The following is a 16,321-nucleotide window of genomic DNA, read 5'->3' as shown; positions in this document are numbered from 1 at the left end:
ACAATCGAGAACTATTTCAAAGAATTGGCAGTGTTTCTTATTCAGAATATGATATTACTAGCGACCCGCCCCGGCTTCGCACGGGTGCAATGGCGGCCGGCCGGTACCGCCGCAAACGCTACGCCCCGCAATTTTTAAATCTGTAATATCTTCGAAAATATTCACGTGTAAAGGGCTATATAGATCTATATTGAACAATGTATTCAAGGTATTTAATTCGTTAAAGATTAATGCTGTACCTATTGGTTAATATCGCTTCGAAAATTAACCATTATTTGTCGTAAAAAGTAAATGACAAAAAAAGTTATTGTGGGTTATCCATAAGAGATAGACATATACCATCACGGACTTTTCTGTAGACCTTTTCAATGTGTACAATACTTAGTACATTATTTTGATAAAACTCGTAGGGTCACCCTGCGTTTGCAATGTAAGCGGAAAAAAGGTAATTATTTACGACATCACATTAGAAACCTCAAAAATAACAGGACTTCTCCACTATTTAATGGATGTTATTATACCTATAAACCTTCCTCTTGAATCACTATCTATTAAAAAAACCGCATCAAAATCCGTTGCGTAGTTTCAAAGATTTAAGCGTACAAAGGGACATAGGGAAATAGGGACAGAGAAAGCGACTTTGTTTTATACTATGTAGTGATGATGATATTTTATCAAATACTGGGTTTTCGCCCCAGTCACGGCCGTCTATTCGTGTTTTATACGATTTTCGAATATTAAGAGTCCATGATGATTTTTTTTAATCAATTGCAATGGTGTAACGTTGGGGTAACTAACACGGTTTTCTTTTGACAATTTAACACGTTCACTGCGCCATCATTATCAAAGAACTTTCAGCTGGTGCTTTGGAGACCTAAAAGATCTCGAAACTTACCAACCCTTTGGTGCGTTTGAGACCTAATCAGTCTCCTAAAGATACAGTTTTGAAAATAATTTATATCTTCCAGAAAACAATGACATATACTTTGAAGTTTTTGTGGATGAAAGATAGTCTATTGTTTTATATTTTGCTAGGTTCGCACGCAGTTATGACATTTGAATAAACTACAAATACCAAAAAAAAATTAGATATCGATTGTATCTCGTACCGCAACCGAAGATAGTTCAATATAGTAAGTAGTGATGGGAATAAAATAATATACCAGTTGTCGATTGAAATAGTTTTATTAATTATGCAAAGTGTTTTTCATTAAAACATGGTAAGCACATTGATTGCTTACATTGCGCGCATATGGTAACAATTCGTTTTCCGAACATTTTCAAAATTTTTTATTATACTGCTGCATCGTCCACGATGCAGCAGTATAATCCGGCTTTGATTTTTTGTTCTTCTCCGTAGATACTGCTTTCCGAATCGGTGGTAAATGTTAAAAATATGTAATGACGTTTCAAAAGTGCTTGTATAAGAAGTCTAATTGAATAAATAAATGTTTGAGTTTGAGTTTGTTAGAAATCTCACCAAAATAAATAGATTTTTTACACTTTTTTCTTTTAAAAGAACTCATTAGTTTATAAAAAATAATCAACACCTAGATACGCGAGTATTATTTCCAAAACGAGCGAGCTCCCACATCGATGCTAGGACAACACTAAACCGAATCACGCAGCGCCCGCGCCGCCTACCCTCCCTGTCTTGCGTCTACGAGGCCTACGATTCCAAGAGTACCGACATATCTCCTGACGCAAGGAATGAATATAATTACAGTACTGTGCGTTAGGGACCTAATCCATCTCTAATTTATTTTTTAATGTTATTGAACTCAGCTTTAAGTAGGAAGCAAATATGTATATTTGTCCTACTCATACTTAAAGAACTTTACAAGTTAGATCCTCCCGCAAGGAGTGAAAAAACACGATTATATTCAACGCACAAAACGAAAGTCCTGCAAGGGATCTGATAGATCTCGTAATGCAGCGAACGTGTTAATAAAAATATATATCAAGAAATACATAATATTATCAAACCAGTTTCATGAAAATATTTACAAGTGGATTCTAGACACGTTTGCGCGTGCATTTAATAAACATATCTACAGTGAAATGATATCTTATCTGTACAATAAGTGTGAATAAATGGCAAAGATTAATCTTTATACATATACGGTTTCATTTAAATATACTTTGTCACGGCCGCAGCGGTGGAAGGTTATAACAAACTGACAACACTCGATAAACAATGAAGTTGTTATGGTTTTCAGTAGAAATTACTATGAAACAAATTTTAAGGTTATATAGACATACTTAGATGTACAACATTTTAGTAAGTCATGATTTTTTTTTATAAAAGAGAGTGAAATAAGGAAGGGAAAGTATGGGGAACAGATGTCGCATGCGATGACAATTGAGAACGCCGTAGGTATATACGCAACGAAAGCCGGAGGTAGACATTTAGTCATTAAAATATAATATGTACATATAAAATGTATATGTAATAAGAGCTAAACAAGGGTACAATCTATTCCCAGTTCGAATGCTAATTTTCAACATAAATGGTCCAATTATGAAACATAAAACTAAAACAGTCTAATGTGCTTAGACATTAATAAAACAGTCACTCAATACAATCCGCTTATATTACGTCAATACATACAACTATTATTACATAACTTTGCCTGTTTTCAATCCGTACATAGGCCGTAGGTATCCCTTATTTCCAGACAGTTTGAGGCGTGAATTGAACTGACTGGCAAATTCATATTATAAACGCAATAACCAGCCATGGTTATATGAATTTACCAGTCAGTTCACAGCGTAAACTGTCTGGAAATACCTTGTTCCGTTTCTAACGAACCTAATATTTTACTCGTTTATAACTGAGCTAGAATTACCATAAATGCTCACGCTGATTTTCATTGGGTATTCTTTGTCACGCCTGCCATCTTGAGGCTTCGAAGCAGCCATTGTAAGTGAGATTCTGCAAAAGGCGCTGTTTCTTTTAATAGAATGCAAAGCACAATGAATAAGCTAGATATTGTGGTCCAATTTACTTCATAACTGGTGGCATATAAATAGATAGTATTAAAACAACGTGATGGACCTTTTGAAGGGATTAAGCATAATTAATTGTAGATAATTAGGAAACGGCATAAATCGTAGAATTGCCCATAGAAATTCCTGATAACTCGGCTCATGAAGATAGTTAAAATTCAAATTCACAAAGTCTGCTTAGTGAAATGTCGATACGTTTTTAATATTTATAAAAGTGATTTAAATTCTACAGTTCCTTATTTTACACATTATAAAACATACAACATACCTACCTATTAATCTTATATATAAAAATGAATCGCAAAATGTGTTGGTAAGCGCATAACTCGAGAACAGCTGAACCGATTTCGATAATTCTTTTTTTATTATATTCCTTGAAGTACGAGGATGGTTTTTATGTAGAGAAAACGTAAATATGTACCACGGGCGAAGCCGGGGCGGACCGCTAGTATATTATACAACACATTTGTAATAATCTGATTTCATCGTACTTCCTAGAAATTTTATTCCTCCTTTTTTACAAACTTACATCAAAACCTCCCTTCCCATGCCTTATCAAGGATCCAGGTATCGCAAGATCTAGGGCAAATAAACAATGTGTTATTAATTCAGATCTACAGCTCCAAGAGTGCTAATTAGGTCGGCACTCCGCAGAGGACGGGATTGCGGTCAAACACTCACCTTAGGAAAGACCAATCTAGCGAGTGGGTTAGAAGTTTCTAGAATTACCTTCTTTTAGAGTATTTGCGACTTGCTTATGTACAAAATAATGTTTGGAAGTAAGGTCAAAAACATAGTATGATAAAATTTGTGTTAGAGTTGTGTTTGTAAATATTATTCCTAAAAATTTTGGAATTAGGTATCTACTACTTATACAAAGTTACTCAAGTAATTATTGCTTCGCTATCAATTATTTTCCAACAGAGAAAAGGCGAAATTAGCCTGATGTCTACCAAACCGACCAATATGCTGAAGGAGTAGTATAACCCATCAAGGGTGCAATGCAATAAAAAAAATTAATAATACCGACTCTACATTATTTCCTTCAAATTCTATCTCAACAAAGTTAATTGCATATTAAATACTGGTAACGTCATATAGTCTACGTTTGATGAGCTCCAATTTTGTTTTAAATGAAACTTCGGTAATCCCTTTGCTCACATACTTAACAAATTATTGATATCGCTAAAGCTCAGTTCGCGTATCAAAGACATCGCATACACATAGCTGAGTGGTTGGAGCATGTTTATTGCGTTCTCGACATGAAACTTACCAATATTTTTTACTATGGTAAAACTGGGAACAATAGAAAAATTATTAGACACTAGCGGTCCGCCCCGGCTTCGCCCGTGGTACATAATATTTACGTTTTCTCTACATAAGAACCATCCTCATACTTCAAGGAATATAATAAAAAAAGAATTATCGAAATCGGTTCAGCCGTTCTCGAGTTATGCGCTTACCAACACATTTTGCGATTCATTTTTATATATAAGAAGATTTATAATGAGAAACAATTTGTTTGATACTTCAAGGAAATGTTTGTCTTTTTCTAAAGACGTAAAATCATACAGTACATTTTCAACGATTTCTGTTAGAATTAATAGCAATTCCTATATATTTTCGTTCGCATTTCATTATCTCTAAAAATACCTGCCAGAGAAAGTTTTCACATTAACAATCTTTTCTGGAAATAAATTAAACCAATATTTGCTTTAGTTTAAGAGTTTAGTATCACGCGATCTCAAATATAGCTGTAAATCCTAAAATAAAACTTCAGGCACAAACTTTAAAATTAGGTCTAGTCATGCGATATTTGTCATTTTACAAAAATGGGTTTAGAGCCATATTTCTCCTAAATTGTATCGTTTATAAGCTAGTACAAGATTCAATTTGTATAATAAATTGTTCGATGATTAAAACGACTACTAAAAGCAACTCTCACATAACGCATTCAACATAATCTTTTTCTACTGGGTTTAGTTTGGAATTATTTTAAGCTCTACGTTGACTTTATACGCTTTTATTATTAAAAATCCAAGATTAATTAAGTTATTCCTTATGCCCATTATTGCAAGCCAATTTTATTAAACTCTTGTTTTGCTTAATTGGTAGAGAAAATAACAAATTCGCGAATGAGAATGCGTATTTCATATGAATCTAATCAGTGTATTATTTGTCTATTACACAGGTCTATTAGTACATATTTCGTGATAGAAAACATAATAGGGAGGATTTTACAAAAGTCATTCCGTCTTCTACAACTAAAAGCTTATACAATTATTTCAATGACTTATAACTATAAATATTTTCAATTAGTAACCTATTAGTATATTTCGGTATTGATTGTACAGTCGCAAGTAATCGAGTATTTTCCTACACGTGATTATTGCAACTCGTGTCATAGCTGCACTGTGACGTATGCCGTGAGCAGTGTAACGGAGTAATCCAATCAATTACCATGGATATGGTAGCGGGGAAATGTAAGCGCCACTGCTATAAATGATGGTCATTTTTCTTGCTGTTTTTTATTTGCAGAGAAAAGATCTATCCACATCCTAGCGTACCATTAGGCGAGATGGTCAAGAGCTTTAAAATTGACATTAAAATGTTGCCTGGCCCAGTAGACAAAGTAACAATTACAAAACGATAACGAAGTTAGAAATCGCAAAAATGTATGGGATTGACATACGCCGCGTTAGATCACGTGGTCTATCTAATGTCAATCCCATACATTTTTGCGATTTCTAACTTCGTTATCGTTTTGTTATTGTTACTTTGTCTAAGGCCCCTGATGTTACCAAAAACGTCGGAGAATCTCAATAGTTTTTCAGCTTAGCGATGATAGATTGTAAATTTTGTAATCCTTTTCTTCTATTATCTAAGATATTTTTATTTGTAGACTAGAACTATCCTTGATTTTTTTTCTAAAGACTTAATAGCATATCACGGTAAACATTACAACAAATCTGAATTGCCATCAATGGAGAGTACCTACTTATGTTCCAAGCTTTATAAGAATCGATCATATTAATAAGGGATAATGTGCTATATAAAACTTTAATTACGAAGAAGATTATAAAATTAATACCCGCCTTAAATCCACGTTATATCTCATATTAAAAGGATTATTGGAAACACGTGTGAGGTTGTCCTTGTGATGTGGCTACAAAATAATTTATACGTTTATTGATTACTTCATCACCTTATTGTACTATTCTTATGAGCTATGTAGTTTTGGAACTAAAAAATTGCGAATTCGTTTTCTGAATGTTTGTATCTGAAAACAAGATTATATCGACTATATTGACATAATCGTGATGTTGATGAAAGTCAATAAACTGCTGGCAATAGTGTTATTGGTAGGTTCTGAAACTCGTTCTGTAATATAGTACCTTAAGCCCGCTACTCACGTACCTGCAGCAGGGGCAATATTGGAATTGCACCCTTAATTGGTTCCTTATTGTAATGTGTATACTGTATAGGCAAGAAGGGGCAATTACCTTAGCATTATCAAGAATGGCAAGTGTACCCTCAGTTGGTTTAACTCATATGAAAAAATGCTTTACAATGTCTACCTATAATATAAATGACCCTTATAAAGTAGTATTAACACTAGGTTTCTAATAAACTACCCTTTTTTTATAGTGGGGAAATCTTCCAAAGATACCCACGGCCCGCGGGGAAGGAGCCGTGGGTTATGTCGGATTCTTACCGACTAAAACCCCACTGTGTTCCGTCGAGAAGCTTTAATGATGGGGCCGCGGGTATTGGTTAGAATTCTTCCGCGACCTAATAAACTACCCTATGCATTTTTTCCAAATTGTTGACAGTGACTTCACTTAAAAATATTTCAAATTGATCTACACCATCTAATCCAAAAAGACTTCTTTATAATTCCAAATACACATAAATCGCTAGTCCCATTCTCTTATTTCATGTAGACCTCCATTTCAACAGGTATTAGTCGACGCATGGCGAGAAAACAGCAGCATGTCGGGCATGACGGGAGCGAGCATGCTGCGCACGCGCAGAAAAGATGTCAACGTCAAGCCAAACCGCAAGTAAGAAAATAATAGATAGTACTTAGTATACTGAACAGCATTGTGTATTATGTATTTATTTATTGCTTTTTAGTAGATACATATTTTTACTTATTTATTTATTAACTTACCTTATGGGTAAGAAGGGGGTAGGTACGATACAAGAAGGCCAACTAAGATATATTTTCTTTAAAGGATAAATTATACTACATGTTTGGAATATAGATTAAAAAGGTAATGCATTTACATAGGTACTAATTATTATCCAAACGATGCCTGATAAAATTTCAATCATAGAAATTAAAAATATATATCATCATAGAAATTAAAAATAAATAAACTATGATTTCTCACTCCAACATCTTTATCCAGGAAAAATGGGATTGTACTTTTTTGTATCAACTAAATCGTATGTGTAAGTAATGAGTAAGATTAAAAAAAAATTGAAGCATATTTAACATTAGGAATATTTAAAATTCCTATACCTACTAAGTTTCTAGACTAGCCTTGTCAAACAAGATTAATCTCAGTCTAATATTCTTTAGAAGTCTGAAAACAGGGGATTTCTCAAACGAGCCACTTGAATCTCAAAGCTCAAGGTCAGAATTATTTCATTTGTGCCTGAATACAACTAGACGAGTGTCTATTGTTCTTTTGTCAAGAGACGAGTTTAATGTGTAAAATAATGACAAAGAACAAAGAATTGTTATTTTCAGATGTAACAAAACTCTCTGCTGTTCGGTTACTCTATATTTAAATACTATCATAGACTTTATAGTTTATACGTATTTTATATTATCATAGATTTTATATATTTTTATTCGTATAGTATTTCGCTTAATTGCTTTATCTAGAGCATGTTTTAAGTATTTACGTATTTATTAGAATGTATTTTATTACTTTTTATATAATATTATGTACCTTGAATTTATGCTATCTATTACTATATTAATATTTTATATATTATAATTTTTATGTCCACTTTCCAAATTATTTATATATCTCCTCTTTATAACTTTGTAGTTATATTGTGGAACCAAGTATCTATCTAAATATATATATTTTTTATTTAATATCTCTTTCGATAGGTACCCAATTATGATTAAACTAATTAATGTTTGATTCTTTGAAGTCTTACTCTATCTTCCTTTGACTTGACTCTACATGTGAAACTTTAAATATTCATTTCACCAAATTATTGGAAGTTTATTTATTTTTATTTATTTTGTTTATAGTAAATATAATACTTTCAGATTGGACCGCAAGTCCTCGCGGGGCATGCTATACGAAAACGAAGAATTACGCTTGCGTACAATCAATATCAATGCAGAAATTGAGAGAGGTAATTATTATTTAAGTAGGTAGTTTTCCAAACTTACAAAGTGAATACTCAGACATAATATAAAAAGTAATAAATTTAAGACGGGGAAATTATAAGAGCATCTCCGCGAATCCATACTAATATTATAAATGTGAAAGTAACTCTGTCTGTCTGTCTGTTACTCAATCACGCCTTAACTACTGAACCAATTTGCATGAAATTTGGTATAGAGATATTTTGATACCCGAGAAAGGACATAGGCTTCTTTTTACCCCGGGACATAGGATAAGTTTTATCCCGGAAATCCCACGGGAACGGGAACTATGCGGGTTTTTCTTTGACTGCGCGGGTGGAGCCGCGGGTGGAAAGCTAGTAGGTATGCTATATTCTTTCCAACTTGATTCTGACTCTACCAAATAGCTCTACCTATTCCTATCTTACCACCTATACTTCTCTGTGTGCTCTACCATACGTACCTAATCAAAAACACAAATAGTACAATTATTGTTATGTTGAAATACTGCCTCAGTGAGTTTTTGTAATTAGAAAACTATTACTACAAAAGCTAATACGCGTTGAGATTAATTATATTTTCAGAAATTAATCAAATTTATAAAGCAATACTGTTAATCTAGAATTTATTTATTTATTATTAATTTCAATATAAAATCCAGGGCAATCAGACATAAAGAAGCTAAAACGAGAGAATGAACAGTTGAAGCGAGAGATATCCGCCCTCCGCTACGAGTATGACCGCCTCGACCGTATGCTGCGCGAGCGCCGCTCCTCACCTGAACATTCGGACGTACGTAATATCACTTATTATTTATTCCTCACTATATTATGTATATGTTATCGTAAGATTATATACACAGAAGACATAATGCAATGGGTGGCTATATTGTTTAGTGGCAATTTATATTTCTGTAAAAAAAGTTCCGGTAACAAGGGGCGCCTGCGCCTTTTGAACTTTTTAAAACAGAAGATACAACATCTTATTGATAAAATTTAGTCCCATTAAAACAGCATAAAAAAGGTTCATCCTAGTAAAGCTTGTTGCTTAAAGCTTTGTAAAAGCTTTTGAGATATTTTAAATACAGAGATTCAACAACCCTGACTTCCAAATTAGACTAACTACAAATATTACCGGAAACTAATTTGATTCGTCTGAATGGAAGTCTCCATAGTTGTTAAGCGTATGTGCTATGATAGCCAATTATGCTGCTCATAAACATGAGCCAATATAGACACGAATATGTGACTTACCTTCAATACAATAATTTGGTTTTATCATTCCGATAGGCTCCTACATGTGAACCTATAAAAAGAATAAAAATACATAGAATCACATTTACAATAAATAATGCAGTAAGTACTTTGATGTTGGATGTAGGTAGGTATCCTATAGTATCTATAGAGTGGGTAAGTTGTGGTAAAAATATTATAGTGATAGATTAAGTTAATAATAACGAAAGGATTATTAGTAGGTTACTTACTTACAACTGCTTTTGCCCGCGATCGATCTGCGTTTTTCTCGTAGGTATTTATAAAGTGTTCTGTAATAAAATAACATTAAAGTAAGTCATGCTCCCAAAATTATGGCAAAGCATGCTCCCAAAGCTTCTCAGCTTCAGCATCGCAACTCCATCACAATATTGAGTCATATATCCAATAAATAAAGCACTATATCGTTTGGCAGGACAGCGCGTCGATGTGCAGCGCGTGCCCCGAGTGCACGAGCGTCGACGGCTCTGCGCGTGCTGTCGTCGCCTTTCATGACCTCACCGTCGTGCCGGAAGAGGGGGAGCAGGAGAATAAGGTAATTAAGGGAACACGTTTATTAATATAATAAAAGGTTTTAAATATATATAATGAACCTTGAATTTACGTACTAAGTACATAATGAAGAAAATTATGTATTTCGGCACTAATTATAATTGGTTTATTTGGACTATTCTTTTCGGAAGAAGCACAGTGGCTGATAGATAAAAAAATGGCACATGCCGGTGGTCGTTGTACAATTGAATACTTTAACACTTGCACAAGTATAAAAAAGTAATGAGTTAGAGCTTTTTAATATCGGCTTTGACATCAATGATTTAAACTCTACATTGTAGAGCAATGGTACTTTTAGAGTTAAATTTTAAATATTGACAAATGATAAAAATAAAATATTCGAATTATAAGTACCTAGTTATAATAAAAGTAAATGTTTTATTGATTTCTTATGACACTACCGAATTTCATAGACTGTAATTCAACTAGCTTCTGTGAAGCTCTATTTATAAAATGTATACAGATTTTCTAGTATAAAACGTCCAAAGCCTAAAACAAATTCGGAGTAGACAGGTAACTGACCTGTCTATAGCCTAGATAGCCTACAAGCATTTAGAATAATTGTATGTTATATTTAGAATTCTTTATTGAGTTCGATTTTTGGGAGATAGAAGCGCAGGTAAGGAAACAACTTCAAATAAAACTGATATTTTTATAATATCTAGGTACGTAACCGCAATTTTTTACATACTTGGCTATATAATAATAATATTAATATGCTCACTATCTTATCTTCTAGCCGTCAAAATCGGTGAAAATTAAAAAGAAAAAATCAAAGGTATATTTTAATTAATATAGAGCATGTTTTTGATCATTTGTAGAACTGTTTTTGATATTTATAGATAGTGGAAAACATTTTCTTAGGTCCATATTAATTTTTGTACCTAGCTCTCCAAAGCATTGAACACGAGATTCAAATACAATCAATTGATAATTATTATTGTATGATAATTAAAAATAAAATTAACTAAGTAAAGTAGAAAATGATCGGTATATCAAAGAAATGTCTACCTTTTTTACCATTTCTATTTTTCATTAAAAGTCCATCGATTTCCAGCCAAGTACAAACTTGACCTAGTTTCTATTAAACAGCAACTCTCTTTGAAAATATTTTTCGTTATACTTTTAAATACTCTTGTATTATTTTTATTGGAAAATATATCTATAAAACATTGACCATCGTTTAAAGCCCACGGATTCTAATGTTGAAGACATAAAATCTATTTTTAATGGCAACGTGATAAAAATGAAGGGCTAACGTTCAAAAAGACCCTGACAAAATAACAAGATACATTGCTCTATGAGTTGTAATATAGTATGTATTTAATACGGATCATACGTACTCAAAAATTTGTTGGAATAGTATATTGTAGCCATTTATTATTTTTTACATTATACAGGGTGTCCCACTATTGGTATACTAAGCGCGAAGAGACTTGTAGTTTTGCATACACTGATCACGTAAAAAATACTTAAACAACAAAATTACGTCAAAAATTGTTTGCTGAATTTTTCCTGAAAATCCATGTTTTCTTCTCTAGCTTCGTACAGCCGGTATATACCGCTTCTCATTCAGCATTTTGTCTATGAAAACATAATCTTAAACGATAGCTCACGTGCTGGTGGCAAAGTTGGGCGGGTTGCTTGTTATGGGTGTTCACATAGAGTTTTAAAAATTCATCTATTTGAAAAAAAATGCGTCTGGAATTTTATAGGTTAAGTATTTTTTAAGTACTCAGCGTATGCAAAACTATAACCTCCTTTGAGCTTAGTATACCAACAGTGAGACACCTTCTGGAACTTTTTTATAAAGAGCTTTTCTATCGTGAGTTCGTTTGTGTGACTTTTCATCGCAAGATATCTGTTTCATACATTCCTACGTTTGGGTTTTATTTATATTTATGCTGAAACATATTCAATATTCTGTAAAATTTATATAATATATACTTTCATTCAAACCCATTTTCTCAGTCATAATAGTGTTTAAAACTTTATAGTTGACCATCTCTGAGCTACGAATCGTGTTGCTTCAGTTTGACCGCGAAATTCACATCAAAGACTTGATTCATTCGTCTATTTGTAACCACTACGAGAAATTTCAAGATTTCTGCTAATTGCCTCGTACGCAATGTTTAGCGAATTGAATTTGAACTCTAATTTGATAAGAGCACAGTCAAAAGATTTTGGTATAGAAATGAGTCAAGGTCGGGCATGAGTTATAAGAATATTGTACCTAATGATGGATTTATAAATAAACTCAGTTGTGTGGTGTTGGTTCGGTGTGACGGACGGACGGTTCCAATGTTTGTTAGAAAATTATGGTGGTTTGTTTCTTACATTCTATTGTTTTTTGCATGAAGTGTGATGTGGTGTAGTGCGTGTTTAGTATAGTTAATATTGTATGTTTTTTATATTTATGTGTTTTTTATTATATTTCACATAATAATTCAGTCATACTTGACTGAATTATTTGATACAGAATGATTCAATAATTATACGTCGTAATGTGCATGGACTGTAATTATTTATAAAGCTCATTTTAATTAGGTAGTCTTTGTAATTCTATTTCATGATAAATAAGTTGTATCCAATACAAATTACGGCATACCTGTTAGTTTCATCACATATAGTTTTAATTTTAAACTGTATACTTATTTAATAAAATAGTTAAATAAATGTTTAACAAATCTACAGAATCAATTTGCGTCTGTTTAATATTCACACCGATTGCTTTCGGAAATGTGACGCATGGCTTGTCCTCAAAATCATAATATACTGCCGACGTGACAAACACGAGGTGAGTTCACCTTTTATTTCTGAAAGCCATGGAACAGCTGGACGAAATCGCTGGTTATGTACACGCTTTCAAAGTAACGGGTATACTTAACGTAAAAGTACGACGGTACTTTCAAATCAGTGGCGCGAAAATGTATTATTCTATGAACTATCTCAAAAGGAAGACTATTTTAATTTTTAAAACTTATATAAAATAAACGAAGGAAAATTAGTACCTATAGAACAGTATATAGATTTCATAAAATGAGATGTTTTCTAGTGTTCTCATACTCACAAAGTAAAACATTTACCGGTCTTTAAACTAACAGCACTGCATGAATTTTATGACCATCTAATTCAGTGTGTTTTCTAATATTGGTAGGTACTTCAAACTAGCACCGATCTATAAAAATATATAGTATGCACATATTTCACGTGCCTATTCGAAATAAACATCTCGTTTTAAATTCCGCATACCACAAACGAAAAGCCGTAATATTCCCACTGTTTATGTGCACTAAATTGTAAACAGCTTCTTGCAACAATATTCATCTTTATGCTTTCACGAATTGATATATTTCGTTCACCGTTTCAGAGCGGCAGCGCAACTCCCTGTATATGTGAAGAATGCCAGAAAGAAACGAAACGCAAATTCGACGATAAAGATAAGAAACAATCGAGCATAGAGGAGAGAACGAGCCAAAAAGATGACAAGGAACCGGTGACGAAACAACCCACGCAATCCCAAAACAATGTGCAAATACAGCCAAATACAGAAGACAATGAAAACGAGCGGACTGTTGATGTATTAGTGCACGACGCGCCCAATATGCCGAGCTTCTTCCAATCGGTGACGGCACACCCGTGCCATATCGCGGGACCTCCGCCACCTGGTTTCGTAATGGCTCCTTATCAAGCTCCGCGCTTCCCTACTGCTGATAATTTACAAGAATTAGCAGGAGACGTTACACATTCCCAAACCACAATACACACAACATACATCCAACAGAATTCAGTATTCATGTGCAATACCCAAAAGATTCTACAAAACCATTGCTGCTGCCAAAATCGAGATGAAAGTGCCAAACAGGAACCCTGTCAGGAACAACCAAAATGTTATGTCACAGAGAAGAATATCGAGTTAACATACGACTATCCAAGAACGACACCAATACCGAGCACTCCCAGTCCGAAATCTAGTGATGAAATACAAACAACAACCACGGAAGTGGCTAGCACGGTCGTCTTTGTTGAAAGACGAATACCAGTCAAGCCAAAAAAGTTTGATTTCTTCTTTCGATCGCGATCAGCACCTGTTGGGGAAAATGAGGAACCGATTTATGCAACTGTAAACAAACTACCAAAGAGATTACGTAGAATGGAATTAGCTAATTTAGAAAAAGAGGTTGCATACAAAACGACGGAGGCAGATTCCTCTTCACGCACTGAAGTGACCCAGAAAACTGATTCAGAATCACAAGCACAACCGCCAGACGATGACACGAGTCGTTCAGAGAGAGAAAAGTCGACTGTACAGCCGCGGCCTGAATCGCCGAAAGCAAAGAAGCGGAAGCGATTTTCACTAACATTTAAAAAGAGGGAGAGAAAGAGAAAAGAGAAGAAAAAGGAGGTTAAGAATGGGACGAAAAATGGCGGCCCAGTACAAGTGGAGAGTGACAATGAGAGACTGATAGAGGAGCACGAACAGAAGCACAAGCATTGCACAAGACACCGACCGAGGAACACCATGTCGTCGTCGAGCTCGTGTCCGCGGTACAAGCGGGACAGCTATCAGGTATATATTGGACTATGTAGAGACTCGCCTTATAGGCTGAACGGCTAACCCACAAATTTCTGGGAATTCCTGAAAAACTGAAATTCGTAGAAAATAATTAATCACGTCAATAAAGAATCGTGGTGTGAGTGTTCGATTGTTAATTTTCAAAATTATCCCTTTAAAATATGCAACGTCACAATTTTTCAGGAATTCTTTAGATAGCCGCTTGGCCTATCAGGGCAGTCACACGCTAACCTTCCCTGTGAGTATATTATTGTATTGTAATAGTAGTATATGTATTTATTTATTATACCTGCTTTTTACGTACAAATCTTTTATTGTTACCACCTTCCCCTCCCTCCTTCACGTTTCCCGGGGCAAGCATTCGCGTGTGATTGCCCTGCTAGGTTATTTAGACGTGTGTTCTATAGACAATCACCATGTAAGCCGGTGGATCCTTAGTACAACGCTATTTGCACTTCAAACGTATCGTAGTATTAGTTGTCGTGCTAGTAGAAGATACTCTTTATATGCTTATATATTGTTTAATTTAATTGAACGTTCACAGGAAATAACGACCTCACACTCGGAGCACGAGCGGACGAACAGCATGTGCTCGTCGATGAACTCCCTGGGCTCGGCGTGCACGCACAAGTCGCGCAAGCTGTCGGCCGTGCCGCAGTCGGACTCCATCCCGTGGTGCGGCTGCTGGGGCGCCGGCTGCGTGTGACCGCCGCGGAACTACTCCAAGTGCTTCTCTGACGGAATCTCCTCTCATTCCTGAGCTCCCACCGTGGAACCATCTGCGACTCTTAGCGGAATCTACGGAGAATCCTTTGAGTTTCCGATACGATACCGGAACGGGGTCGAGACGTAATCGGTTACGATTGTGGTGCATTTAGTAGTAAAATAGATCTTTATAGATTCAGCGAGCTGTAGAGCGACGTACGGTAGTTCTTTTCCTGCTTTCGATCGAATGATTTCTTATAGAAATGTTGCGTCTGAATAGTTTATTTATTGATAGCTCTGTATATAGTGTATTGTTCTGTGATTCGTGTGTTAAACGCATAATTTGAAGTGAAAATGGAGAATTTGAATAAATTATTTCAATTATGAATGTTTTTTATTTGAAATCCTTTATCATATTCAAACAATATTATTTATAGTCTAAGTTTGTTTGCCCTGGTATGTATGTACAATAAAGCATAAAAATAAATAAATATGCGACCTACATATAAATATTCATAGCAATCATTCAGAAATAAACCTTTTATATCATAAGCTGAGCAGTATAGGCCAAAATATATTCAACCTTATTCGCATGTACCATGGGTGGAGTTTTGTCACGTTTTGGTGAGCTTTGTATCACTACAGATAATATTATACTTTGTATTACTGAATGCGAATCTTGTTTGCACTGTTTTCAATTACGATCGAAAAAATTATCATTATACGAATGTAGTTACGTCTGTATAAAAATTATAAATTCACAAAAACCTCTGAATGTTTAACATCTTCACATGAAAGATACGAGTAGATCATAAAGGAAGGGTAAATAAA

General features: G+C 34.3%; 1 protein-coding gene across 3 annotated transcripts in view; it reads left to right on the top strand.

Moving 5' to 3' along the window:
• The window catches only part of LOC149477650 (uncharacterized), a 42,588-nt gene extending 26,717 nt beyond the window's left edge, over positions 1–15,871 (top strand). For 2 of the 3 annotated variants that reach the window (XM_089710251.1, XM_089710252.1), the window contains exons 2-7: positions 6,970–7,073; positions 8,306–8,394; positions 9,048–9,178; positions 10,073–10,192; positions 13,580–14,779; positions 15,330–15,871. In XM_089710251.1, coding sequence (XP_089566377.1) covers positions 7,003–7,073; positions 8,306–8,394; positions 9,048–9,178; positions 10,073–10,192; positions 13,580–14,779; positions 15,330–15,491 — 1,773 coding nt within the window. In that variant the 5' untranslated portion in view covers positions 6,970–7,002 and the 3' untranslated portion in view covers positions 15,492–15,871. Of the gene's footprint in view, positions 1–6,969; positions 7,074–8,305; positions 8,395–9,047; positions 9,179–10,072; positions 10,193–13,579; positions 14,780–15,329 lie in introns of those variants that run through there. The other variant, XM_089710253.1, reaches the window with a different exon arrangement.
• Positions 15,872–16,321: the final 450 nt, after the last annotated feature.

This window comes from Colias philodice, chromosome 24 (assembly GCF_061535455.1).
Source record: "Colias philodice isolate Cphi_HAF_F1 chromosome 24, ilColPhil1 Martin Lab GWU primary, whole genome shotgun sequence".
Lineage (NCBI taxonomy): Eukaryota > Metazoa > Arthropoda > Insecta > Lepidoptera > Pieridae > Colias > Colias philodice.
Note: the sequence above shows the minus strand (reverse complement) of the source record. Positions and strands in the feature narration are given on the sequence as shown.